Source organism: Miscanthus floridulus, chromosome 8, assembly GCF_019320115.1.
Source record: "Miscanthus floridulus cultivar M001 chromosome 8, ASM1932011v1, whole genome shotgun sequence".
NCBI lineage: Eukaryota > Viridiplantae > Streptophyta > Magnoliopsida > Poales > Poaceae > Miscanthus > Miscanthus floridulus.
Window position 1 is genome coordinate 78,155,660 of NC_089587.1, and position 27,033 is coordinate 78,182,692.

At 44.3% G+C, this 27,033-nt stretch overlaps 1 protein-coding gene across 2 annotated transcripts; it reads right to left on the reverse strand.

Annotated features, from left to right (window-relative positions):
* Nucleotides 1-22,749: 22,749 nt before the first annotated feature.
* On the reverse strand, nucleotides 22,750-26,088 carry LOC136476768 (wall-associated receptor kinase 2-like). 2 transcript variants are annotated; one of them, XM_066474715.1, is made up of 4 exons: nucleotides 24,965-26,088; nucleotides 24,733-24,861; nucleotides 24,447-24,596; nucleotides 22,750-23,999 (listed from the first exon to the last, which is right to left on the reverse strand). In XM_066474715.1, exons 1-4 carry the CDS (start codon nucleotides 25,962-25,964, stop codon nucleotides 22,798-22,800), a joined length of 2,481 nt encoding a protein of 826 aa, XP_066330812.1. In that variant the 5' UTR covers nucleotides 25,965-26,088; the 3' UTR covers nucleotides 22,750-22,797. The 2 variants fall into 2 exon arrangements, with proteins under 2 accessions (XP_066330812.1, XP_066330814.1); XM_066474717.1 differs by lacking the exon at nucleotides 24,447-24,596.
* Between the last annotated feature and the right edge of the window lie 945 nt (nucleotides 26,089-27,033).

Here is a 27,033-nt window from a genome sequence, read left to right on the forward strand (position 1 = left end):
CATAGGGCTAGTTCAAAATTGCTGATTTGAATGCTGTTTTGTGAATTTTGTAACTCGAAATGTGTAGATCCAAATGATATCATTCAAATTTTGTTAGACTCACTGTGAGGTATAGTATTTAAGAAAAATATGTCTTGAGCACATTATGTATAAATTTTGGATGAATTAAATAGGAACTTGAAAAGTGTTTTTGAATGCATGCAAACTTATTTAAATCATATCTTGAGTTTCTCTGATCCAAAAATTGTGAAATTTTGTGAGTAAGCTAGTATTGCTTAGTAGAAGCTCTGGTTAAAATTTGAGAGTCATTGCATGTGTAGTTTTTGGGTTATAGATTTTCCTTTTATCATTGGTGGATACTTGTGTGAATTTTTGTAAATTATCTAGGAATCCTATGACCATGAAACTTGGTAGGTAGTATATTAGTACCTTAAGGATGCTTGGAAAAATATGAAATCTATTGCTTGACACTTTTCACTAAGGTTTCCTAATTATGCCATTTTAAGCCATTCTGCCTTACCAATTTTGTGTAGGCTTGTTATACTTACTCAAATGGTGTGAACTTTTTATGGTAGTCTACTTAGGGCATATAGTATCTACTGTAATTTTTGTAAATTGAATGGTGTAGTTTTCATATATGATTACTATTTCCTCTAATTAATTAAATAAATTAAGAAAGGTATTAGAGGCAAATGTTTTGGTGATGAACACCCTACTTGCTGGTGTTCTTGTGACATGTATGACATGTGAGTTGAGTTAGTTTTGTCCAATTGTGTGTTTACATCATAAGTTGTTAATTATTCGTTTGCATTATGTCCCTCTGGACAGATCTGGGGACTTTAGAAAGTTCCCCATGATATTTTGATTTTCTGTGGATGTAGTGAATACAAGAGTTGTAGATAATTTAGGTATCTAGCTCCTGTCAAAATTGGAGGGCATTTGGCCCAGTAGTTTAGAAACTACAACTGTTTAAAGTTAGGTTCCAGCTTTTGCTTACTCTCTGCCTTGTGAGGACAGAGTTCTGTTGATTTATGAATTCGACCTGGTAAAGGTATGAATCATGCTTTGAGGTCTGAAAATGAATTGTAGACCATTTCATAAGCTTTCCAGATTGTCTTGTTGCGTGTCAATTGGATTTATAAATCTTCAGTTATGGCTAGTTTACTGTACCGCTATATAGTCTTCATTTTTGCTGAAATACAAATGCTTGAGTGTATGCTTGATGCAATGTTTCCGTTGATTGTTAGGGGTTAGCCTAACTTGAGAATATGCTTAGGTGCAGGTGCTAGGTCATTAACTGAAGATGAGCAATTATACATTAGGTTGTATAAACTTGGTAAGTGAAAGTGATTTGAATAGGGCTTAATTTGGAATATGCAAACTACAAGCGAACATGCGCATTCTCCGAGCATCCATGACATTCGTTCATATGCATCCATGATATTTATCTTGCGCATTCATGAAATAGGTGTGCCTGAAGGGAGTGACTGTTGCTGGAGTTCAAGGGTGCCAACCAGGAGGAGGAACCCGAAGTGCAGGAAGCCGATGAAGCAGTCGCCTGCGGAGGAATTGCCCGAGTGCCCTGACCACCAGCCTTCCTCATTCCTAAAAGGCAAGCCCCGGAGCATATTAAGCCTCCCATGTTTTTACAAATACATTGAGTATCTTTTATTGTTGATGATGCATTAAGTATAGGAATTGGTTAGAACCAATTGCTGCATTATATATCCTTCCTTGTCCAGATATCGCACTGGAATCCTATTTAAGTTCAGGACGGGTTAAATGCTTAGCCATGCTTAGTGCGGTAGAAGTCAAGTGATGTCCTATCACCTGCGAGCTTTAGGATGAGGTGGATCACTGGTTGGCTATATTTGCTATCGTGGAAAAGAACCATGTTAATAATGAATTAAGACCGGGTGAAGTCTTGTAGTAGGTTTGGACATAGTGACTCTATCTGGGTCGTTTAAGGACCGATACGCTGTACATCCTCATGTCATGTTGAACGCAGCCTAACACTTAGCTGGCCGGATAAGTTGTTCTGACCGCGAAGCCTAGTAGCTCGACTCAGGCGGGGGACACGAGCAGTGGCGTGCATTCTGGAGGTAGTAAGGATGTGTGGAGAGCCATTGGCATAAGTCCAAGGTGGGTTAGAGTCCTAAACAACCTTGGCAGAGTGGTTCTCTGAGAATGCCGATCTGTTTGGACACATGACTCATGAATCGTACCAAAGGTGACTTGTTTGCGACCCTGACGGGGGAAGCAGGGTTTGTGTTTAGGAATACCCCTCCAGCTAGATAGGAATCGATTCGAATCGCCGTCTCTCCCGGATAGTGAGAACTTGACTGAGCAGCGGCAACGTAGATTCAAATAATTTAATGATATGGTGAAATGGATGATGATGACGAGGTTGCCACAATGAATACCTGATATGGTTATTAATGTTTGCACCCTAATAAAATGATTGCTTAGTACATGTGCTAATATAGTTGATAGGTTAATGGCTAAAAGTCACTGCTAGTTCAGGTTAAGAGTCGATCATTATTACTTATGCTTTTTCTGCAAAAAGAAAGTGTCAGCCAGATCCACTACATTAAGCTATGCATAATCCTTGGTGTCATTTGTTTGGTTTTCGACGAGTAAGTCTAGCTGAGTATATTCCCGTACTCAGGGTTTATTTCCCTCTTGTTGCAGATGACCTTCTATATCAGGGATTCTGTAAGTATTGTCTCCACCCGACTGGGTGACGAAGACTAGATCATGGGCATGATCTCTATTCTCTTATCTGAATGCTTTTGCAGGCCATGATCAAGCGAACCAGTATGTGTATTTGAACTCAGTGTGTGAGTTAAACTATTTACTTCTGCATGTTTTACAAGACTTGTTTTGTAATAACGATGACTCTGTGATGATGTAATGTATTTGCTGAACGTCTACGAAATGGTGTAACGTACGATATGTTATGTTGAATTACTGTGATCTTGGTTGTATACAAGTTGGTTTGAAATCCTTTGAGATTTCAGTTGACTACCAAGTTTATATGGGCTCAAGTTCAAGAATTTGATCGTTTCGGCGATTGTTTTTGTACTTGTGCTCTTATAAATTGGTTGGTTCTAGTGACACGAAATGCCTTGACCCATCAGCTTGAGTGCCCACTTCATGATTCTTCTCATGGCATCCTGGTTTTGGATGACCTCGCTGTGGGGGAAGGACATCTCGACCGTCACCGAATGTGACTCGAAGTAGTGACATAGCTTTATCTTGGTGATAAGGACGGTGTACAGGAGCTTCTCGGATTTGGAGGTAGTGGGTCTTGGAATCGAAACAAGACCTCACTAATGAAGTTCACGGGATGCTGCACTTTGAGGGTGTGTCCCTCTTCTTCTCGCTCTACCACCTAGGGACTGGCGCTGACTACTTGCGTGGTGGCCGCAATATAGAGCAGAAGCGATTCTCCATCGATTGGAGGGACCAGGATCGGGGCCTTCGTCAAGAGCTGCTTGACCTTGTCTAGTGCCTCCTAGGCCTTGGGCATCCATTCGAAACGGTCGACCTTCTTCAGGAGTTGATAGAGGGGGAGACCTTGTTCATCGAGGCATGAGATAAAGTGGCTGAGCGTGGTGAGGCACCCTGTAACTCGTTATACCCCCTTTATGTTCTGAATCAGGGCCCATCCTCATGATGGCTGAGATCTTCTCTAGGTTGGCTTCGATGCCAAGCTCAAAGATGATAAAACCTAGCAGCATACCCCTAGGGACCCCAAAAACACACTTCTCGGGGTTGAGCTTAATGCCGTTTGCTCGGAGTTTTCGCAAAGGTCTGCTCTAGGTCGGCCATGACCTGGTCAGCCCATTTGGACTTCACCACGATGTCATCTACATAGGTCTCAATGGTTCGTCTGATGAGGTCCCTGAAACACTTGAGCATACAATGTTGGTACGTAGCCCCCGTGCTTTTGAGACCAAACGACATTGTGACATAGCAGAACGATCCAAATGGGGTGATGAAAGATGTCACGAGCTAGTCAGGATTCTTTTATCGCGATTTGATGGTACCCAGAGTACACATCAAGGGAAGCAAAGGGTTTCGCACCCTGAGGTCGAGTCGACTACTTGGTCTATGCGTGGCAAATGGATCCTTTGGACATGCTTTGTTGAGACCCATATAGTCAACACATATTCTCCATTTCCCACTCTTTTTTCATACCTAAACGGGATTGGCTAACCACTTAGGGTGGTATACTTCCTTGATGAACCTAGATGCCAAAAGCTTCGTAATCTCCTTACCAATGGCCTTGCACTTCTCCTCGTTGAAGCGATTCAGGTGCTGCTAAACCGGCGTGGAGCCTAGCTTGATCTTTAAGGCATGCTCGGTGACTTCTCTCAGAATGCCTAGCATGTTCGAGGGTCTCCACACAAAGATGTCTTTGTTGGCGCAGAGGAAGTCGACGAGCGTGCTTTCCTATTCAGAGGAAAGCATGGTACTAATGCTCACCATTTGGCCCTTGGAGCCACTGGGTCTATGAGGACCTCCTTGGCACCCTCTACATGCTCAAAAGATCTGGCCGACCGCTTGAGGTCGGGTGCTTCTTCAACGACCTCCTCCCTGATGGCCGTAAGCTCTTTGGAGGTGACAATTACCACGGCATGTTCGTAGCACTCAACCTCACACTCGTAGGCGCGCTAGAAGGAGGTGCTGATGGTGATGACCCTACGTGGACCTGGCATCTTCAACTTCAGATAGGTGTAGTTGTGGATGACCATGAACTTCGTGTAGCATGGATGTCCCAGGATGGCATGGTAGGATCAGTGGAACCCAACCTCCTCAAAGGTAAGGGTCTCTGTCCTGTAATTGGTCGGATCTCTAAAGGTGATGGGCAGATCAATCTACCCAAGCGGCACGGCCTGCTTTCCTGGCACGACACCGTGGAAAGGCACCTCGGTTGGCCGGATGCGCGCTCGGTCGATGCCCATGGCATTGAGCATTTTAGCGTACATGATGTTGAGTCTGCTGCCTCCATCCATCAGCACCTTGGTGAGTCGTGAAAGCATCTAGGCCCCTAGTTGGGTTTTGGTGATTAATGACAATACGAGATTACTATAACTAACATGTGTTTTGTAGAGGCAATTTAAGTTAGGTCATGGTAATAGCAATTGATTGGGCAATCATGGTTGTCATGCCCCTACGATGGAAATCGTTTTGGTTTTCAAAGGATGGACGACAAGGTTAAGGATGGACTAGTTCTAAGTGTCGTTTGGTGTTGAAGAGACGCTTAGAGTAGTTTAGGACTTTGTTTTTCCTTTGGCCATACTATTAAGGGGTGTATGGACTAGTAGCTGACATAGGTGAGTCTAGTGGGTTAGGTGTGGTGCACACTTATCAAATCTAGCACTAGGTAGCTCCGGAGTAGCCCTAAGATCAATTGGAGCAAACTTCATTCACATATGATTTTGAGTTGGAAGTGAATGGAGGGTCAAATGACTGCCCAGACGCTGGTCTGGTTGTGACTGGACATTGAAGGGTGAGTCCGGTCAGTTCATTTGATCAACTAGAGCTGTTTGGTTGCGACCGGACGCTGAGTGAAAAGTGACTAGACGCTGGGTCCCTATGTCTGGTCAACTCTAGAGAGGGTGATTCCTGACCGAACGCATCCGGTTAGTGATGACCGGACACTGGTCAAGATCTGATTACTGACCGGATGCTGGATAGCGAAGTGACTAGACTCTAGGTTCCTACGTCCGGTCAACATCAGTAAGGTTCTAGAGAGCATTTTTCGTGACCAGACGCGTCTGGTCAGTGCTGATCAGATGCAGGTCTAAGTTCGGTCACAACTTAACGGCTCTTTCTAGCACAGTGGCGGGGATAACTAACCAGAGCATCCGGCCACCACGCAGAATGATGACTTAGCCTCCAAACGCTATGTTTTGAATAAGAGGGTATAAATACTTACCCCACTCATCCAAAGGAGATCTCTTGCCCATTTGTTCAGCTGAAAAACACCCTTGTGAGTGCAAAGGAAAGAAGAGACTAGTGAGGTGATTGAGATTTGAGAATCCAAGATTAAGGCCTCATTAGTGCAAGGAGAGTAGCAAGTGTGCATCCACCCTTCTCATTAGGCTTGTTGTGGTCAAGTGAGAGTTTGTGCTTGTTACTCTTGGTGATCGCCATCACCTAGACGGCTTGGTGGTGATTGGGAGTTTGGTGATCATTTGGCGAAGCTTATGGATGACCCAACTCAAGTTGTGAGCGGTTGTGGGTGATTCACCACGACAGAGTGTCAAAGAATCAGCCTATAGAGAGCACTTGATCCTTATGCGAATCAAAGGGAGCTACACCCTTGCGCGGGTGCTCCAACGAGGACTAGTGGGGAGTGGCGACTCTCCGATACCTCGGCAAAACATCGCCACGTTCCTTTCCCTCTCTTTACTTTAAGCATTTACATTTGAGCAATTCATTTCATGTCTTTACATTCCTAGAATTGCCATGCTAGAGTAGGATTGAAACTTAGGTTGCAAATCTTTTGTGCGGTAGAACAATAGAAACACATTCTAGGCACAAAAGGTGAAGTGGGCAAAGTGTAGGGTTTAATTATTGCAAAGAATTTTAGAAGTAGCCCAATTCACCCCCCTCTTGGGCATCTTGATCCTTTCAAGCCACTTTGTATCGATGATCGGGTCGACCACGAGCGGCATCTCCTTGGTTGTGGGACGCTTTCCAGGTGGTGGGTCCAATCAAAGGTTATGGCGGACAATGACCATCGGAGGAAGGTAGGTGTGGTCAGCTTGGCCGTATAGACCTCGCGAGGCGCAAGCTTCTGGCGGTGCTTGGAGTTGTAGGCCACCGACCCTTCGAAGATCATGAGGCAGCCATCCAGCATCGGAAAGCCGCCGTCGTTAGCCTCGGCATCGTCCACGGCCAGCTTGGGGTCCTTCCTATGCTCCCCCTTGTTGGAGCCTCCGAACAAGAACCACTTCATGAGGCCACAGTCCTTGTATAGTTGTTTGATGGGAAAAGCATGGTTCGGGCATGGCCCTTCAAGCAGCTTCTCGAAGTGGTCTAGGCTACCCTCGGTGGTCTTTTGACCACCCTTGCGGTCGGCGGTGGCCACGAGCGAGCCCTCACGCCGCTGCTTGTTCTTCTTCTTGTTGGGACGGTTGGAGGCTCCTTCACCGGCGTCCTTGTCCTACTTTGCCTTGCCCTTGAGGTAGTCGAAGATCGCTCTAACTATGCCCTCGCCCGAGGTGTGGCTGGTGGCGATGTCAAGGAGCTCCTTGGTGGTTCGCGGACCCTTATGTCCTAGCTTATGGACCAAGGACTCGCAGGTGGTCTCAAATAGGAAAGCTCCTATGATGTCGGCATTGGCGACGTTGGGCAGCTCATTGCACTGCCAGGAGAAGCGTCGGATGTACCCACGAAGGGTTTCCCTAGACTTCTATCGATAGTTTTTTAGATCCTAGGGGTTCCCAAGATGCGTATGTGCCCTAGAAGTTTCCCACGAAGATCTCTTTTAGGTCCGCCCAACCTTGGATTCAGTTGGGCGGAAGGTGTTAAAATCATGTTCACGCTGAATTGGCCAGGAACAATGGAAGGTTGCGGATAACGAAATCATCATTATTCGCCCCACCGGCTTGGCTAGTAAGCTAATAATCCTTGAGCCATAGTCCAGGGTTCATTTCTCTAGAGTATTTCGAGATGTTGGGCGGCGGTCGGTACCATGGTGGGAAGGCAGTGTTGAGGATGTGTTGGCCAAAGGCCTGAGGTCCTAGCAAATTGAGGCTCGAGCTTTGGTCCTCGCTGGTATCGTAGCATCCACCACGACGAGGGTGGTAGCTGTGGCTAGCCCCCTCCCTCGCATCGCCGTAGGCACGCCTGCAGGCCTCGAGGGTGTCACGCTTCACGGTTGTGGCCGAGACGCTCATGCACTCGGACCACCACGTGTGGCTTGCCGTCTTGTTGCACCTAGTGGACTGACACGTCCTTGTTGGGTCGCTCTGAGGGCGCGCGCTGGATAGCATCGAGCTCACATTGTTGGGATAGCGAGCTCTCGGCTGGCTAGGCTACCACACTCTCGAGTAGCATGTGAATCTCGTGATGGGCCCGACGATCCTCGAGCGTCGTGGGCCTCGAAAGCCCCTAGAGGGCGGCGATGTTCTGGCTTGCCTGGGTGAAGTGTGGGAGGGCTTCATCTTCCTCGATGATCCTCCGGTTCATGTCACGAGCCACGGTGCATGCACGCCCACTGTCTCCGTGGCACTCGATCTCTCGCTCGAGCTCCACGTGTTCCTACTCAAGCTGGAGTCATGCTTCCTAGAGCTCTTGGTGCCGGGCATTCAGCTGCTCCACCCGCAGGCGAGGTGGGGCCCCTACATCCCTCTCGACCTTGTCGTCGAAGTCATTCATTGGGGTAGCCTCTCCCTCGTGGATGCTTTCGACGTGTCCCTCAGGGGTACCTACCATGAAACATTCACAAGAGGGGTGATGGCTCCCCTATTGGAGTCAGAGCTAGAGGGCGACTCTGATTCTCCTACGTGGAGGTCATGGAACAATTCTGTGACATATTCAGTCATCCCCACAAACTTGTCGTTCATAGGGGATAGGGGTGCGTTGTGCCACAAGGTGGCCAACGGTCTCTACGACGTTGCGCAGACCGAACGGGTGTGTCGTTGGGGCGCTCCAAATGAGGTATTCTGGGGAGAGCGGCTCTCCTCCGGTAAGCTACGTCATGACGTTAGCGAATGAGAAGGTGAGGTGGCGCAGGTTCTCCCAGGACGGTCAGGGTCCTAGGAAGGCGCCAAGCTAGCTCTCTAGCCTCCCGTATTCGAAGCCGAGGAGTTGGTCGCTCCTGGGAGCGCGGGCCTCTGGTGTGAGCAGCTGTAGCTCCTCAAGCGCCTCGGCGATCACGTCAAGGCTGGCGGAGTAGAGAGGTTGGACGGCAGTGGGAGCCTGCGCCAACTCTCCCTCCGTTGTGATGATGAAGTCTAGGTTCCCGAAGCGCACGTGCGCGTCCGAGACCTAGCTGACGCCGTGACTAGCCATTCAAGGCCTGGTGTGGACGTCGAGACATGCAAAAGGCCTCTACCTAGCGTGCCAACTGTCGGTGTTTCGAGTTACCACCGACGAGTAAATTTCTAGTATTGCGCGTCTGGCTCGGATGGTGTGCTTAGAAGACACGAGGTTTATACTGGTTCGGGCAGAAAGTCTCTACGTCCAGTTCATCGCTGCTGCTCGTGTTACTGGCACTGAAAGCTTATAGTAGGGGGTACAAACAGGCGAGAGAGGGAAAGGATCCCAAGTCTCTAGTGGAAGGAGTAAACGGGTGCTGAGAGCTCGATCGCTGCTCAGCCATGTGTTCGTGTCGTGTTCTTGTGTGTTTATCTCATGTTCTGATCTCGTGCGAATCTGGATTGATCGGCTCGGCCCCCTTTCATGGGGTGCCCTACTTCCCCTTTTATAGGCGAAGGAAAAGCGCGGGTTACAGTTGGAGGAAAAGGAGAAGAACCAGAGTAAGAAGAAAGCCTTCAGGATCGCCAGGTCCTTCTTCTTCATGTGAGTCCCGCCGATCCTGTAGATGTCAACAGGGATGGCTCCACGTTGTGACCCTGTTCATCACTGACGCCATGTGCAGGCGTCGTCTGCCAATCATGGCGCTCTATTTCGTGCCGGCGAACGTCGTGGTGAACTGACACGCCTGTCATCGTTCGTATGAGAGTTAGGCAGAACAGCACCGACACGCTCGACACTGTTCTTGATGTGAATCCTCAGGTATGGCCCATCATATCCACGGGTTATATCAAGCCGTGCCAGTCTCTTTCTCGGTGTCAGAGCTTTGACCCAGGCCCATACGCTTGGACTTGGAGTGGTTGGCGGCGGTATGGGTCCCCGTCGAGCGAGACAGAGCACCAACCCAGGGGGTCGGGCGAGACGGTGCCCTCGCACCTGGGGGTCAGGCGAGACGGAGCCCGCACCTAAGGGGTCGGACGAGACGGAGATCGCGGCCTTGAGGTTGGGCGAGGCGGAGCCCGCGCACCTAGGGGCCGGTTGGAGCCGTAGTCGTGCTCTTGACTGCTCGGATAAATCAATGTTGATGACCATTAGCTCCTCCTCTTCGGGTACCCTAGTATTGATCCCCGACAATGATGTTGGATATTGCACCTTTATTTTCTAAATATGGATTTAGAATTGGATAGAGAAAATCATAAAAAACATATTTAAATACATCCATTTAGCATCCATATTAGAATCATATACGCATATGTACATCAATATCGATGCTAAAACACATACATAATTGGATAATTTGGATATTAAGAATCCGAACCCATCCCAAGATAGAGGGAATTCTACAAAGACCACTCGGTATAAAGAGAAATAGAAATCCAACCAAGCGTCCCCACCACCCCTACAAGCGACCTTTGTCCTAAGCAAACTGGTCTATCCAAACCTAGAACACTAGGGAGATCTTGACAGAAAGGAAGGAGAGGACCAAAATCCCATTCTGTACTTGGAGAATGTTGTTTTCTCATTGTAACCAGGATGTCTTTATTTCCTAACATTTTGTAAATCATATTTTAAAACTAACTTTATCTAGATTTTATTCTTGTTTCTAACCATTTTGGTCACGCCAAGACTCATGACATGGCATAATTAGCTTTCTGCGCCACATACATTGGCGTGGCAAGGTGTACCAAGTTGGAGTGCATGGAAGGGGTCTACCAGCACATATTCTACATGAAAAGTTTGCTCCGCCACTCCTATTGACGAGGCAAACTAGAGCTGCCACGCTAACCGAACTAGCATGACAAGACCAAGACTCAAAAAAAATAATATTTTTTATACAACGTCGGATGGAAATGATTTTTTATGCAAAATTTGTAGCTCTCTATGAGATCTACAACTTTCTAATTTTAATTATTTTCATTTAAAGCCATTAAGATTCTTGAAAAATATATAAACTTTCAGCAACATGTTAAGCGCGCACAAATCATAGCTTTCTTATACAAAGTTGGATGGAGATACAATTTATAGCAAAACTGTAGCTCTCGAAGCGATCTACTTTTCATTTGAAGTGGTTAGGCTACAACAATAGAGCATGGTGTTTTGGTATTTTTAAAACAAAAATACCTAAAATTTCTGGACAATTTTCTTTGAATTGAATAGCTTAACACGTTTCCACTGGCATTTCCTGACATGCAATTTCATGATAGCACCAGCAGCAGTAGTAATAGTAATAATAATGATAGTAATAATACTAACAACAGTAGTAGTGGTGGTGGTCGTGGTGGTGATGCTGATCCTGATGCTGATGATAGTAGTAATAGTAATAGAAACAATAGTAGTAGTAGTAGTAAAATCATGACGATGATAGTGACGATAAAGAAAAAAGGTGTGACAGTTGATCGTCATCAAGTTTAGGACTGCAAAGAGTCCATAAACTGTATCTTAGATTCTCAAAGGACATAAAGTTCATCGGTAAAGGAGTCTTGGCAATAGCTGTGGTTACTGAGACATTCGGGGGCGGTAATATATTTGTCAGACATGTCGAATTACTAATTATCCAATCTAGTGTGGCCGGAAGCGCCTTAGGAGTACCGTTGACGAGCATGTCAAGATGGTCGGCATTGAAAATCTGGTCCACTATGTATACAGCAGGTGGAAATAGACCCTGTGGTCCGCCAGAAAGCAAGTTCATCTGAATGGAGTAGAAAGAGTAACCTAGAACGATGCTTGTCTGACAGCAGAAAATGCCCGTGCAGTTACCATTTCGCGCACCCACAATGAGGCATAGATTAGTTGCCGAAAATTTTGGCAAAACGGCACTGTAGCATTTTCGTTGTTATTTGGTAATTAGTGTCCAATCATAGTCTAATTAGACTTAAAAGATTCGTCTCGTAGATTTCGTCTAAACTGTATAATTAGTTTTATTTTTTATTTATATTTAATGCTTCATGCATGTGTCTAAAAATTCGATATGATAAAAAATCTTGAAAAATTTAACATTTTGAAGGGGAACTAAACAGGCCTAAAGGTTGCGGGTTCTATTGACGGGCAGATAGCTGTGCAAAAGCTGACCAAGCTGTTATTGACACCCCCCTGGATGCTGACCTGGATGTCGCCCCCCATCACCTGGAGCATGCTCGTGGATTCCGACAAGTAGGGACCATTCCGTGGGAGCCCGAGCCCCCATGTGCTGGTGCTGCTGTTCGTGTGCGGCCACCACCATCATCATACCGAAACTGCACGGCGGTGCTGTTGCGCACCGTGCTGTTTTCGACAGAGATGTCCAGCACCTGCACCGTGCCGTCGCCGAGGAACAGCTTCGGCTGATCGGAGGAGTCAGTGCGCTAGGTTTGCACAAAACTGTTGGACCTCATCACTGTCAGATTTACGAGAACCGATAGTGATGTATCTTTACTGCCGGTTGTGAGCTTAAAAATAAAAAAAATGATTGGTGCTGGACTAAAACCGGCAGTGAAGGACCACATTACTATCGGTTTTTGGTTTGAACCGGCAGTGTTTTGGCGGGCACTCATCACTGCCGGTTTAAGCCAAGGGCCGACAGTGATCGGGCACTATCACTGTCGGTTCTAGCTAAGAACCGACGGTGATAAGCCTACAACACAAAAAGGCTGCAGCCGTCCTCTTCTTCCTCCTCTCATCATCCCAAGAACAGAGGCGCGTGTTTGGACCCTTCCCTCCATTGTTGCGGCTGCTCTTCACCATGAAGTTAGTGCTTGGATTTTGAAGAATGGTTTGATCTTTTTGCTTTAAGGTTAGTAACAAACATTCACTCCTTTGATTTTGTTGCTTAATTAGCTTCGTTTTGATGGCTACATTGCTTGATTCTTATTCTAGAGAGCACTTTTCCAATTGGACATTTGTGCAAGGCTTAAATTATGGTGAATCCATCATTTAAAAGGTTAGTGTCTATGAACACATTTAAATTCCTAACTAATTATTCCATGGTGGTCAAGATCATCATTGTTAGCATGTGATACTATAATTAGTTCTTAGAAGTAGAGTAGAATAGTTGTTCTTCAATATTGTGTAATAATTATTTTTTACTACGATTTTCAATTTACAGGACCGGGGCTACCAATTTCAATTTTTCAATAATTAGTGTACAATAATGTTTTCCAAAAATGGTACTTTCGAGCTACAATTGTTGTTCATGAAGCTCAATTTCTTATTAATTCTTTGTAATTATTGTCTCAGTATTTTTTGTGCAGAGATGGATCGTGAATGGATGCATCTGTCCCGAACGGACAAGCGGTACATGCATGGCGTCAGCCAGTTTATCACTGATGCCAAAACCCATGCTGGGAATAGGAACCCTGTCTTCTGTCCATGCAAAGATTGCAAGAATCATAGGAACTTTCGTCAAATTGAGTCTATACGATCGCACTTGATTATCAGGGGTTCATGTCAAACTATACGATATGGACTATGCATGGCGAGGTTGGTGTGAATGTTCTGCAGGAAAACGATGATGATGTGGACATGCCTGACGTAGCCATCCACGATGCTGACGAGGAACCTGGTGTCAACACGGAACCTATGGCCACAGTTAATAATATATTTAGGAACACGTTAGCTGACGACACCGAAAATAACGATGACATTTCTCGACTGCTACGTAACGTAGAGATCGAATGTCTTAGTGAAAGACAGCTGAGAAAACTAGTGGTTGCAGGTGAGGTTGAAGCCGATGACGTGGTAGCAGCCGAGCTCGACGCCGAACGGGTACGGGATGCTGATGTTGCCGCAGCTTCTGGTGCAGTTACCCGCCACGCCGGTGGGTGCCGCAGCTGGTGCCACGCCGCCGAACTGCCGGTGCATCAGCAGCGTGGCAACTAGTGGAAAGAACATCATGACTCTCATAACCTTCTCCATATGTGTGTAACTGACTAACTGTGTATGCAGAAGATAAAGCACCACTGCGTTTTTTTTACTCGGCAGGGGAAGTTCTCCACTGTTTGTCCATAAAAAAACATAGCCTTCACTATGTAAAAAAAGGTCATCACAGACGTGCCTTCAGGATCATCACAGACGCGTCTCAGCGCGTCTGTAATAAGCACGTACTACCGACGCTTCTTAGCAACACACGTCTGTAAGAGTCGTATGCTACATACGCGCGTTCAGTACCAAGCGTCTGTGACAGACAGAAGACGCGTAACACTTTCCAGCGACGCCTATCGCGAAGACGCGTCTGCAGTAAGTACCGCTACAGACGCTCGTACACTGAACGCGCGTGTGTACAGATGACTTGCTATAGACGCGTCTACAGCCTGCTTATTTGTGGTGCCCACGTAAGTTTAGTCGTCGTCGTCGTCCACATAGTAACACGGTGCTTTGCACTGACCAAGTGAATTACGTTGACTTGGTGAGTCATGTGGTGCAGGATATCCATCTAGATCGATAAGCCTCTAGCTGGTTTCCACCTATTGGCTGCAGATAAATTATATATTTATATTTGAGCTAGTAGAGTAATTTCTTCGCATCACAATCGTTCGGGTCAGTCGCCTCCCCATCTCCAGAAAAACGTGTCGCTGCCGGCCCTAGAATGTGACAGCTAGCGACGGGCCATATGCAATGCAACGGCGCAGAAATAGTCTGATGAAGCACTAGCTTCGATTCAATGTGGAGGATTATTTTAGTAGCGTACGCCGCTAGCAGTTTGCAACTTTTTTTTTCCGGATTATACAGTACAAATCAGACACTTATAATGCACGTACACTCACCCCTCTAAACGCACGCACACAAACCTTACTCCTACAGTGCCCTTTCTCCACCGCTTGTAATTGTAACACCTCGGGTGTTTAAATACTAAAACTTGCCATGTCATCATATGTATTACACCTCATTTTAGTGTTAGTAAAAATTTTGACATGCATACATTAAAACAAGTTTACATTTATGTATATGTGTTGACTTGTATGGTTTGAATCAAGTTCAAAATCTTTGTATTGCTTTGAAATTTCCGAAAACCCTGATTTTCAGTATTTAAATTCTACCCTAAAAACCTAATTCAAAATCTAAGCACATTTTGGGGTTGAGCCTAAAAGCAAAAGTGTAGAGCTTGTCAAGTTGTACAAAGTTTGTTTTGGAGTTTTCAAAGTTGTTATATAAATTTTGAAGTAATTTGAAAAGGCGAAATGTACTTAAAGTGTCCCCTTTTGATTTTAAACTTGCATTTCAAAATGTAGACATAATTTGGGTATAGTTATTAAAGCAAAGTTGTAGAACTTTGAATTTGGAACAACTTTTATTTTTGGAGATTTTTGAGTTACCATACAAATTTGGGAGTAATTTGTGATTTAAATCGAGTGGCAATTCGGTAATTACTTGGAACAGTACCCGCGGGCGACACCTCACCGCCGGCGACCTTCTTCTGGCTTCCAGTCGCGCCCGTGGCCTTCTTTGGCTTCGCGCTGGCATGAGCAGGTTGCTGTGTGTCATCTCCTTGCTTCCTGGCCGCTCTACAAAGCTTGTGTCGTCGCCGTTCTTCTCTTTTCTTCTCCTCTGCTTTTCTCGTCGCCACCGTCCAACTCCGACGAGCCCATGCCGTCGCCGTAGCTCCTCTCCAGTCGCAGCAAAGCCCGTCATAGCTCCGCTTGCTCCTTGCGCACCCAGCCGACCAGCTCTTGAAGCTTGACTCCACCGAGAAACTGCAGTGCGCGCCTTTCTTCCTCGCGGCCGGCAGCTCCACCGTCGTGTGCGCGTTGCCGTGGCTAGCAGTCCTCAGTGCGTCTTGGCTCTTGCTTAGCGTAGTTCCTGCTTCGCCTTGTTGCCGTGGTGCTTTGTGCCCTGTTGATTGAGTCTTTTGTCCACCGCAGCCACCGGAACACCGCCGTCGATGTTGCTCACGCCGCCGTGGCTGCTGTGATCGTCGACCCGCTTCACCGCTGCTCCTCCAGTCCATCCTTTGGCTCGAGCGTGTTTGGGGTGGGCTTCTGGTGCTTCCTGGGCCTTTTATTTAATCGCTACCGGTCTCCCTTTGCCGGCGTAGCGCAGCCGCGCCGTCATGGCTGCCATGGCCGGCGTCGAGCTCGAACCCCGCTGCAATTAGTCTAGCTAGTACAGTCAATCGATGCGTTGTGATGTGGGGAGTGCGTTGGTACCCTCGCCGTCGCCATTGATCTCACCGGCGGTGAGAAATCGCCGGTCAAAGCACGGTCTTCGCTGTTGAGCGCGGGAGGAAGACGCTGACAGGTGGGGTCACCCTGTCAGTGACCGTTATTTGGAAATGGATTTTTCTATTTTGCAGAATTGAATGAATAGTGCTATGATTTGTTATTTTTGTATAGAATTAATTAGAGCTCCAAAAATTATGAAAATTTTTGTGTGACCTCTCTGTGATGTAAACTATTTAGGAAAAATATTAAATGTTGATTTTCAGTACATTTTGAATGTGATAAAAATTGCTCTAATTAATTAATAAATGAGCTTCCATGATTTTTCTAGGCTTTATTATTTATCCAAAAATTATGAAAATTATTTTGCCACTTAGTTATCATGGGATAAGTCTTCATAAAAATTTTGAGCTCATTTGGAGAAAGTTGATTTATTTCATATCTTTTAATTAAATAATTAATTCATAAAAGCAAATAGTAAAACTTAATAATTTAGGTTTTGTTTGAATTTTTGATTGAGTGATGACCTTGGGTCATTAGTATAGAATAATTCTTGATATTTAAAGTGAGTGTTTGCATTTATGAAATTATTTAATTAATTGTTGATTTGCAACTGTACCGCGAAAGAAAGTTGTATTCAAGTTATTAATTTTTGCATCCATTGTCAAGCATCATGTTTCATATCGCGCATCATATTAAACATGTCATTGTTACTACGTGTAGTGAACGAAAGCGAGAACGTGGTAGTGAATCAGGTTGAGGAGGAGGTTAATCGTCTGTTGAGGCCGGGTTTGATAATTGTGGAACGTCTTCGGAACCTGACCTTTCCGTCAATCAAGGCAAGCCCAGATGCATTTAAACCTACCTTGTGTTTTACAAATTTATATCGCTTTTGCTTTTCTTTACTGCATTAAGTGATTAGGAGTTGAGTGAAAACCTAATTGGTGCATTACCAACCTTGTTTTTTTCCATATCAACCTTGTTACCTGTTTCAATCCGAGGATGTCTATTTATGCTTAGCCATGCTTAGAACGATAAAAGTCGGGTGATTACCGATCACCTGCGAGATATAAATGGTTTCTTAGATACGACTGGTTATTTATGTTATCATAAGATATGAGCATGTAGAGTAATAAATCTAGACCGAGCGGAATCGGTGTATGAGAGCAACAAGACATGGAGGTCTTGTGAGTGGGTTCTTTCCGCCTGTGTCGATTAAGACACGTCCGTTGTTGAATTGCATGAGGTGAGACTTTGTAGTACTGATCACATACTCCGGTAAGCCTTAACTTGACTATTCTATTATGAGAATGGCTACTCAGGCACTGGGAGTGGAGAGATGGCGAGAGTAGCGTGTACCCACGTGACAATGGACTGGATTGGTGGAGTACTGTATTCTCGGGTGGCGCAGACCCGTTCTTGTTTTAGAGGATCTGAGGGTAGGTTGGTATATGTAGGTCAGGGACCTGCATATGTCGTGTGGTTGGGAATCCCCAGCTGGGTTATAATCGGTTCGAATCGTCGTTGCTCCTCGGTTATGGAGACTCAACTCACTGTTCATCATCGTAGTTAATAAATGAAACTTGAGGAAGATTTGAGAAAGGGTTTGATATGAAGTTCATGATCTCAATATGGATCATGGCAGATTCATATGTGATCTTGATGAGAGTTATATGTTGAAAGAAAGAATATTATGATAGAGCTTTTACGCAAAAGGACTTTGATTCTTGCTAAAGCCTTACCTTAAATCCCTGAGCCTGCATACCTGAGTTATACTCCATTTTTATTTCAGTTAAGTCTTGTTGAGTACTTTTGTACTCAGGGTTCGTTAACCCTTGTTGCAGGTGAGCCTCATGGGCAGGTCTGTCTTGGACCATGCTGCATGACTGTTGTTCAAGTCGAGGATGATAAGTAAATGTGTGACCCTTAGGCAGGGTATTTCCTTTGTGTGTTATATTATATGTTACTTATGCCACTCCACTACTATGGTTTGTAATAATCATCGTACTTAGTTTATAAGGTTTGAAATAACTGTTTTGTAAATTAAGTTATTGTAAGACTTTCGCTATTTTACTCTGATGTATATTAATGAATAAACTGTTGTAATACTGCAATGACTCTGTAATGAGATCCTGCTTAGAAAATCGTGGATGATTCGGGGTTCCCTGGGGACACCCGACAGTCTTCTTAAGTTACCAGGAACATATGCATAGTCGTCAGAGGTCATTGGATAATGACAGGTGCATGTGGGCCCTATAATTTAGGAGGTTCTGCCATAGTAATGTTGACATACTCATATTAAGATACTCTAGATCTTTACTACGTGAATTTTTTTTCAAAAGAACCCATATTTTTAAGATATTATTTAATACTAAGACAATAGTATATAAAATTAGTGTAACCATATACTCTTAAGTATACTTGCATACTTGACATACATAGCACACTAGATTGTGTAGTATAATGATATACTCCGTCTACATACACTTCGTCAAGCCATATACGTCCTAAATCTAGAGATATACACATGGGAGTAACTACTCCATGGTAGTAGGAAATAATTTCCCTTTTATATAAAATACATATATATAGTGGCTACAATTATACTATTTAACTACATATATAAGTTGGGAACACTTTGATTGTAATGATATTTTTTCTATCCCTAGAGCTTGTAACTCGGTTGCTCATGAATTAGCAAAGTTTGCTAGGAGTTGGAACCCAGGTGACCTTCATATTTGGGTTCACCCCCTCCCAGAATTTGTACAAACTCTTGTTGCTCGCGATTTGGTCGAGCCTGTATCTTTAATGGAAAGGCCATAGAGCCAAAGTTTCTATTAAAAAAACTACATATATAAGCTACCATATTTTGGTCATATGTGTTAATGCAAGATGGCCATGTTATAGCCTATGCATCTAGACAACTGAAGTCCAATGAAGAGAATTATCCAACTTACCATTTGGAATTAGTTGTTGTGGTGCATGCATTGAATATTTGGATGCATTATCTTTTTTGGAAAACATTGCAACATCTTCATTGACCACAAGAACTTGAAGTACTTTTAAACCAAACTGAGCTTAGTAATATTATGACCCAAAGAAGATGGCTAGATTTAATCAAAGATTATGACTTGAACATCCAATACCACCCGTGTAAGGCTAACAGAGTAGCCAACACCTTGAGTTGCAAATCAAGTTGTGATTGCAGGGTGGCCCAATATGAAGATTCCTTGTGCAAGGAAATGTAGAAGTTGGATTTGCCTCTAGTCTAGCAAAGTTCCTTAGCAATGCTTCAAGTGATATCTCACTTGCTAAGGGAAATCAAGGAAGGGCAACGAGTTGGTGAAGATTTAGCTGAAATTAGGGAGAAGTTGGCTGATCCCAAGTACAAAACGTTTTCATTTGGGTAGATACAAAGAGTAATGATTTGAGACAATGCTTGTAGTACCAAACAAAGAATAGTTGAAGAAGCAAATTTTGGGAGAAGCACGTGAATGGAAAAATTGCACAACTTGTGAAAGACGATTACCATATTTACAACGGTCTTATAATTCCCGAAAAATGATTTCGACGGGAGTGTTTGGCAACCATATCTCTAGAAGTTTTCCCTACTAGTTTATTCTAACTGTTCCTACAAATATTCTCTATAAGTGCTACGAAGCTGAAATAATCTAATTATAAGACAAATGAAAACAGAAGTATAATTAACCTATGATTTTTCATTCATTTTTGCTTTCGCATTGGAATTTTTTAACAGCTCAGTCAGTTTTAACCTTTCAGAAAATTAAACTACGTACACAAAGGCTGACGGTACAAAAAAATTGCAATAGGTTCAAAGATATATATATATATATAGCATCAACAAATTTGATAGAATTCAAAATCGGGCGACAAGAATAAACTAATTACATAAATTTATTATACGGCAGCTACTGGCTAGTTAGACAATAAGGCCTTAACCTTGCAACTAGGACAGATTATTATACTGTACACCCAAACAAATATGAAGCGTCCATTCTCTGTTTTAGCAATTAAGATCGTGATTCAGTCGTAGTGCTAAAGGTGTGATTAGGCCCCGGCTGTGTACTATCTCCGGATGGTAGAGGATAGAACTTTGTTCTATTATCTAAAAAAAAAGTGTGTTTAGGCCCAAAACCACAAGCTTTGTGGCCTCATAGTCTCATACACGACCGGGATGATGACTTGACTTGGACTTACGTGTAGTATATATGTTACTTTAAACCTCCAAGGAACTATTGACATTATTTTTGTTAGAAACTAGATCTTACAGTGGTAAGCTGTTCGCTAATCTTCACGTACGAAAGTGTCAATAATTAGATTTACCGAAAACTATTAAAAAATAATTTTAGGAGACACCTCGTTTTATTTACACAGGTGGGTCAAAACTGTCTACATATCCTAAGCAGTCATCAATTCTTAGAGGTGTTGGATCAATTTACAGAGACAGGTAGCCTAATAGGCAAATGTCTCTAAAAATTAATTAATAGATATGGACATCTTAAAAGGGTTCGGAGTCAAACTTTTAAGTCGCCCGCCTTAGTAAAGTGTGGCCTGTGGTGGCCCAATAAAAAATTTAGTAGAAGAACCATCAGCTTGATAGAACAACCATAAAAATTTGGGAGGACATTTCACGTTACATTGACAAATATTTAGTAGAACAACCATCAGCTTGATAGAGATCATTCATGGAACTATGCAAACTCAGCATTCAAACAAATTTATTGACAAAGAGATTGGGACTATAATTTACAAGATAACAAAGGAAGTGACATTTTTCATTGGCTTCCTATTCATTTGAATTTCTGTATATATGAAGCATCCTAACTTTGAACTGCGTAGTATCACCTGGCATATGTCGCCGACAACAAGATTTCCTCTTCCATAGTGTATTGTCTGCTTGCTTCATTGGTAATCTGCTCAGTCATTGGTTCGTAGCTATTTTTATTTTGATCATATCTCTTTGATGATGTATGTAAGGGACCGTGACGCCTAAGAAAGGGGGGGGGGGGGGTTGTGAATTAGACAACTTAAAATTCTACTTCTAACTAAGGCCTCTAATTTCACATAGTCAAAACCTATGCAAAAGATAAACTATCTAAATGTGCAACTACGATTTTGCTAGTGTGTTGCTATATCTACCGCAAAAAAGGAGTTATACAATCTAGGTTCCAAACCTATCAACTAGCCTATCACTAAGCTAGGAAAGTAAAGCATAAACCAAGATTACAATGTAAATGCGGAAGCTAAAGAGTAAGGTAGAGATATACAAACTCCCGTCGACGACTCCGATATTTTTACTGAGGTATCGAGAAACGCGCAAGGTTTCCCCTAGTCCTCGTTGGTGCCCCTTGAAAGGAATCCCTCACAGGGGCCAATCTCCCGATTAGATAACTCCTTGGATAACCCCGGGCCTTCCCCACACGCAAGTGGGTCTCCGGCGTGCCTTCCGGCAAGCATCTCCCGGACCGCTCCCCGCCGTCTTCACTATCAAGCTTCCGACCGAACCGCCGCGGGCCTTGTTCCCTTCGGTACACGGTGGCAGCCACACCATAAACGCGGTTGGTGTGATCTCACAAGACTACAAGCCCTCCGATGTACAACAATGGTGCGCGCAAGCACCGAGTGATAAGAGGTGTGCAAACCTCACTAAACACTAGGCCTAAACCTAGAGCAAGCGCATAAGCAGTGGTCTAATCAACCTAAGCACTTCGCAAAGCACCTACGCTAATGACCTAATGAATCACTAAGCACTATGCAAGTGGAGATCACTAAAATGGTATATCAACACCCTTGGTATGTTTCCTCAGCTCTCCACCTCTCAAATGGCCGGTTGGAGGGTCTATTTATAAGCCCCATAGAGAAAGTAGCCGTTGGGGATGAAACCTAGCTTTCTGCTACTGACCGGACGCTGCTGTCGTCTTGACCGTTGAGCGCGCGCGTAGAAATCGGACGCACTGCCGAGTCCGATCATCATCCACCGGACGCGTCCGGTCGCATTTGCGTCGCTCTGGAACCTCTCTGGACATGATCGGACGCTGTACTTTGTGCGTCCGATCATCTAGTGCCGCTGCGTCTGGTCCTCACTGAGTTGTTTCCGCGACGATGAACAGTGAAGTTCGTACGTCCGGTCACTGCCTCGCTCAGCGTCCAGTCACTACTGTTGATGCCTGCTGTTGCCGAGCAACTGATCGGATGCGTCCGGTCCTCCTAGGGCAGCGTCCGGTCACCTCTGCCGAGCTCGTTTCTTCACGATCTTGCGTCCGGCTTGGTTCCCATCTTCGTGCTTGGACTATGCTTGATTATCTTGGGTCTTCTATTATGCTTCTAGGGTCTTGCTTATGGTGTTGATCGTGGGATTTTACGATTATGCAACATTTACCTCAACAATGCAGAATTGCAAACACACAACCAATACTCTTGTTTAAGAAATAAGCATATGCAAATTAGTAAATCAAGAATTATAGGATTCTGATACATTAATGGATGGAAAAATACAAACCGAAGCCAACTGAATGTATTCCATGAAAATTTGTCGACATAGTAATTTCGATGAGAACAAATGACATGACAACTTTTTATTGTCTTGATATGCACTATGGTATTAGAAATGAGTATATCAAGTGCACTTCTTCATAATACTAACAAAAGTTCACCGAGGATAACTTGCTGATAACCAAATTTCCTCTTCCATAGTGTATTGCCTGCTAGCTTCATTACAATCTCGACCAGATGCCATGTAATGAGTTGTACCTTCATCCCCACCATTCCTCATTGGTGCTCCATTATATTGAACCTGCCTCTTCTTATTAACAAGCAAGCTTTCAAGGGTCATCTCCACTTCCCTCATTGTAGGCCTATCTTCTCCCTTCAATTTTGTGCACATTGCTGCTAGTGTGGCTACTTCTTGGATTTCTCCACCTTCCTCCTCCACAACTTGAGGATCAATTATGTCAACTAGTTTGCCTTCTACAAGCAGCGAAACAAAATGTGAAACAAGGCCATCATTGTCGACTGACCTATAGACATATGGTTTTTTTCGAGTAAGCAATTCTACAAGAAGAACACCAAAACTGAAAACATCACTCTTGTCTGTTAACCGGCCCGTGTAATAATACATTGGATCCAAATAACCCATTGTTCCTTGAACTGCCGTAGTCACTCCTGTCTGATCAATCGCGATATGTCTAGAAGCTCCAAAATCTGAAACCTTTGCAGTTAAAGCATCATCAAGAAGTATGTTTGTAGACTTAATATCTCTATGAAATATAGGCATTGAAGCAGCTGAATGTAGATAGGATAGAGCTTTGGCAACTTCAGTTGCTATCCTCATTCGATCATCCCATGGTAGTGATGTGGGGCCATCAATGTGAAGGTGATGACAAAGGGTTCCATTTGAAACGAACTCATAAACTAGCAATGGGACTTCTGTCTCAAGGCAACACCCTAAGAGCTTCACCACATTTCTGTGGTTTACTTGAGAAAGAACTACAACTTCATTTATGAATTCGTTGATTTCTCTTTGTACTACTATCTTTGATTTCTTGATTGCCACAACTTGTAGATCTAGAATTCCTTTAAACACCACACCGTGCCCTCCTCCCCCAACGATGTGAGCTCTATCAAAATTATTTGTTGCCTTCTCTATATCACTTAAGGTAATTATCATTCTTTCACCTATATCTGTATTGTTTGATATTAACTGTTGTAAAAGTAGCCCATGATTTTGGTCGAAGAACTGTTGTTTCTTCTTCTTCACCTTTTGGAGCTTGATTTTACGCACTATGTAGGGTCCACCAAAGGCTAGAAGCAGAAGACATGTTCCACCACCAACTCCTAGCCCAATGCTTAAACCTAAGAAAAACAATAATGAAACACATTCATGATTTCATAGAATAATATATCAAGCTATGAAATTATTTGTTTTGCGAGTGAAGTGAGAAAGGTTTAGTCTCTGAGATAATATATATAAAAAAACTCGACCAGGGGGTTAAGACCGCCCCCACAACATTTCAAATAAGAAGAAGGACCTTCTCACCAGGCCGAGAAAACCCTCGAACCCCCGCCCCCACCCTTACACGGTGGCTTTCCATCGCCCAAGTGAGAATTGGGCCGGTGCCCCCCCAGTGATTTGGTTATGGGGACGGACGAGGGGATTTTTTTTAACATCAGCTTGAAATTCGCTCCCACGGGGAGTCGAACCCAGGACCTGAGGAGTGCCGCTGGGTCACCAAACCGTTTGAGCTAGGTGCCCTTTGGCGTCTCTGAGATAATATGTTGCACATATTGAACTATAATAACCTGAGAAGGAGTTCTTGATCGTAACACATCCCCCTTTTATAGAAGAATTTCCATTCGTTCCTTCAGGACATTGGCAGTGAAAACTTCCTGGGAAATTTTGGCATATCCCATAGCATGAGTATGCTTCCTTGTCCTCGCACTCATCAATGTCTAGGAAATTGATAACAGATGGAGTATGTCTTAAGGTCATGTCATAGTGTCCAACACACAGTAGCCTTGTGACCCTATAGCAACTAGTCGTAAGTTATATAACCCAAATGTATTCACGATTTCCATCTTATTATACCTGTGCATCCATTTGGGATGGAAGCATTGCCTGTATAGCCAGTGTTGCATTGGCAAATAGAACTTCCAGGTGTATTCTTGCAAACACCGTAGCAAACATATTGCTCCGGATATTTGCACTCGTCGATATCTGTAGCAAAAAAAAAAAGGTATGTGTTAGGAGCACCAAAGAATGTATGCAGATTCAGGCTGAGGAATGTAATTAAAAAGGATTGATTCACTACGTAGTGTACCTTGGCATCCACCGTGAACATAAGGATTGCCCTGATAACCACCTTCACATTGACACATATACCCACCATGGCCCAAGGAAGAGGTGTCTAGACAATAGCTGTGGGTACTGACACACTCGGGGGCTGTCTTATTTGTTGGACATGTTGATGAATTACTCCTACTAATTATCCAGTCTAGTGTGGCCGGAAGCGCAGGTTGATAGCCAACCCAATTGTTACTCTGCTCGGCTATGTATACATAAGTACTAATTAACTGGGCAGAAATCGGGTCAATCTGGATGGTGTAGAAAGAGTAGCCTACAACGATGCTGGCCTGACAGCAACCAATGCCAGTGCAGCCGCCATCTCCCATCGTGTTGTCAACGCCACCATCTTTGTGTGGAAAAACTGGGCAGATAGCAGTGCAAGAACTCACCAAGCTGTTATTCAGTCCCCCTAGGATGCTGACCTGGGTGCCGCACCCTTGCACCACTAGCATGCTAGCTGACTCCGACAGGAAGTACGGTCCGCTCTTGGGGAGCCCGAGGCCCCATGCCTTAGGCCCCATGTCTGGCTTCGGGCCATCATCCAGAAATTGCACGACGACGTTGCTGTTGATGCGCACGGTGCTGTGTTCAACAGAGATGTCCAGCACCTCCACGGTGCCGTCGCCGAGGAATAGCCTGGGCGGCAGGTAGAGGTGGTCGCAGGTGAGGTTGAACCAGGCGGCGTGGTAGCAGCCGCGCTCTATGCCAAATGGGTAGGGGATGCTCATGTTGCCGCACGTCCTGGTGCAGTAGTTAGTGACCAGCCCGGTGCCTGGTGTCGCAGCTGGTACTACTGCCGCGCCGCCAAACGGCGGGAGCATCAGCAGCGTCGCGACTACAGCAACAAGCAGTGCTAATAGTACAGCTTTTTCACTTGCTACCTTCTTCATGCGTGCGAGCATGCACGTATGCATGGAATGGAAGTAAACAAATGGCTCTTTGATTTGTTTGGCTATGGCGGAAGCACTACTCATGTCTTCACTATAAATAGCCCATGATCCATTGTTTATTCAGTGAAAGTAGCACAAAGCCAAGGACAAAGATGAAAAGTTGATTGCTTGTCTGTGAGAGGCCGGAGGTAGAAGAAGGCTCGGGGAGAAAGAAGAGTACTATAGGAAGGAAGAACGAGATTCAGATCCAGAGATGAATGATTAGGAGTAATAATATCTCCGTACATCCAAAGTTGTTACCCCTCAGTGCGTGCAGGCTTCTTAGGCCTGCTGCTGGTGCGCGTTCCACTCATGGTATTGCCTGGAGTCTGCAACTGAGGAAAGCTGCTAGCACTGTCTAGTGTCCAGTGGCTACCGATCTTTGCTACATCTGTTCTTCGACCTGTTTTTTTTTTATGAGCTAACAACTATTCCCTTCATCCTGTAATAGAAGGATCCAGGTGATTTTTAGACAAACAAAATAAAGAGCCTGGCAAAACATCACATTGCCCCTCGCTAATTAGGATAGCAGATGTAGTTCAATTGTTATTTTCCTTAATTAATACTGGTAATTTTGGATGACGCTAAGTTCAAAATGAATCTCAATATTTCTACCAAAAAGGACAGGAGAGAGAGGGTTGAGGACCTAGAATATCTTTATTTTGATACAAATTTTGAACTCGGCATACCTTACATAGGACCGAGGGAGTAATAATTAAAAATTGGAAAAGTCCTTTTATTTTACCTCCCAAAACTATTGCCTGAATCCGGGATTCCTCCCTAAACAGCAAAAGCGTTCATTCGCACTCCTTCAATGTAACACCTTAAAATTTGACTCTTTTTGAAATAGAGTAAAAATAATTTAATTAAGTATTTTTGTGCTCATGAAATATAGGAAAAAGAATATTTTTCATTATATTAAAATTCATCATAAGGAGTAGCAATATGGATGTGCATACATGCCGGTGCATTTGATTTATTGCAGTGAGTGGTTGAATCCAAAATTCAAAATGCTTTTGAAATTGGTTTTGAAATGAGAAAAACAAAAAGGAAAACTCTCTCTCCCTCTCTCCACTGCGCCGGCCCGCTCAGCTCCGCAGAGGCCCAGCATCAT

What these genes read in the sequence shown, in the direction of transcription:
- LOC136476768 (XM_066474715.1), bottom strand. Translation starts at nt 25,964, where the DNA reads ATGAGTAGTGCTTCCGCCATAGCCAAACAAATCAAAGAGCCATTTGTT. An exon ending in TGTTCACGGTGGATGCCAAG is followed by an intron (nt 24,862 to 24,964) that starts GTACACTACGTA and finishes TTTTTGCTACAG; the next exon opens with ATATCGACGAGTGCAAATAT. An exon ending in GATCAAGAACTCCTTCTCAG is followed by an intron (nt 24,000 to 24,446) that starts GTTATTATAGTT and finishes TGTTTTTCTTAG; the next exon opens with GTTTAAGCATTGGGCTAGGA.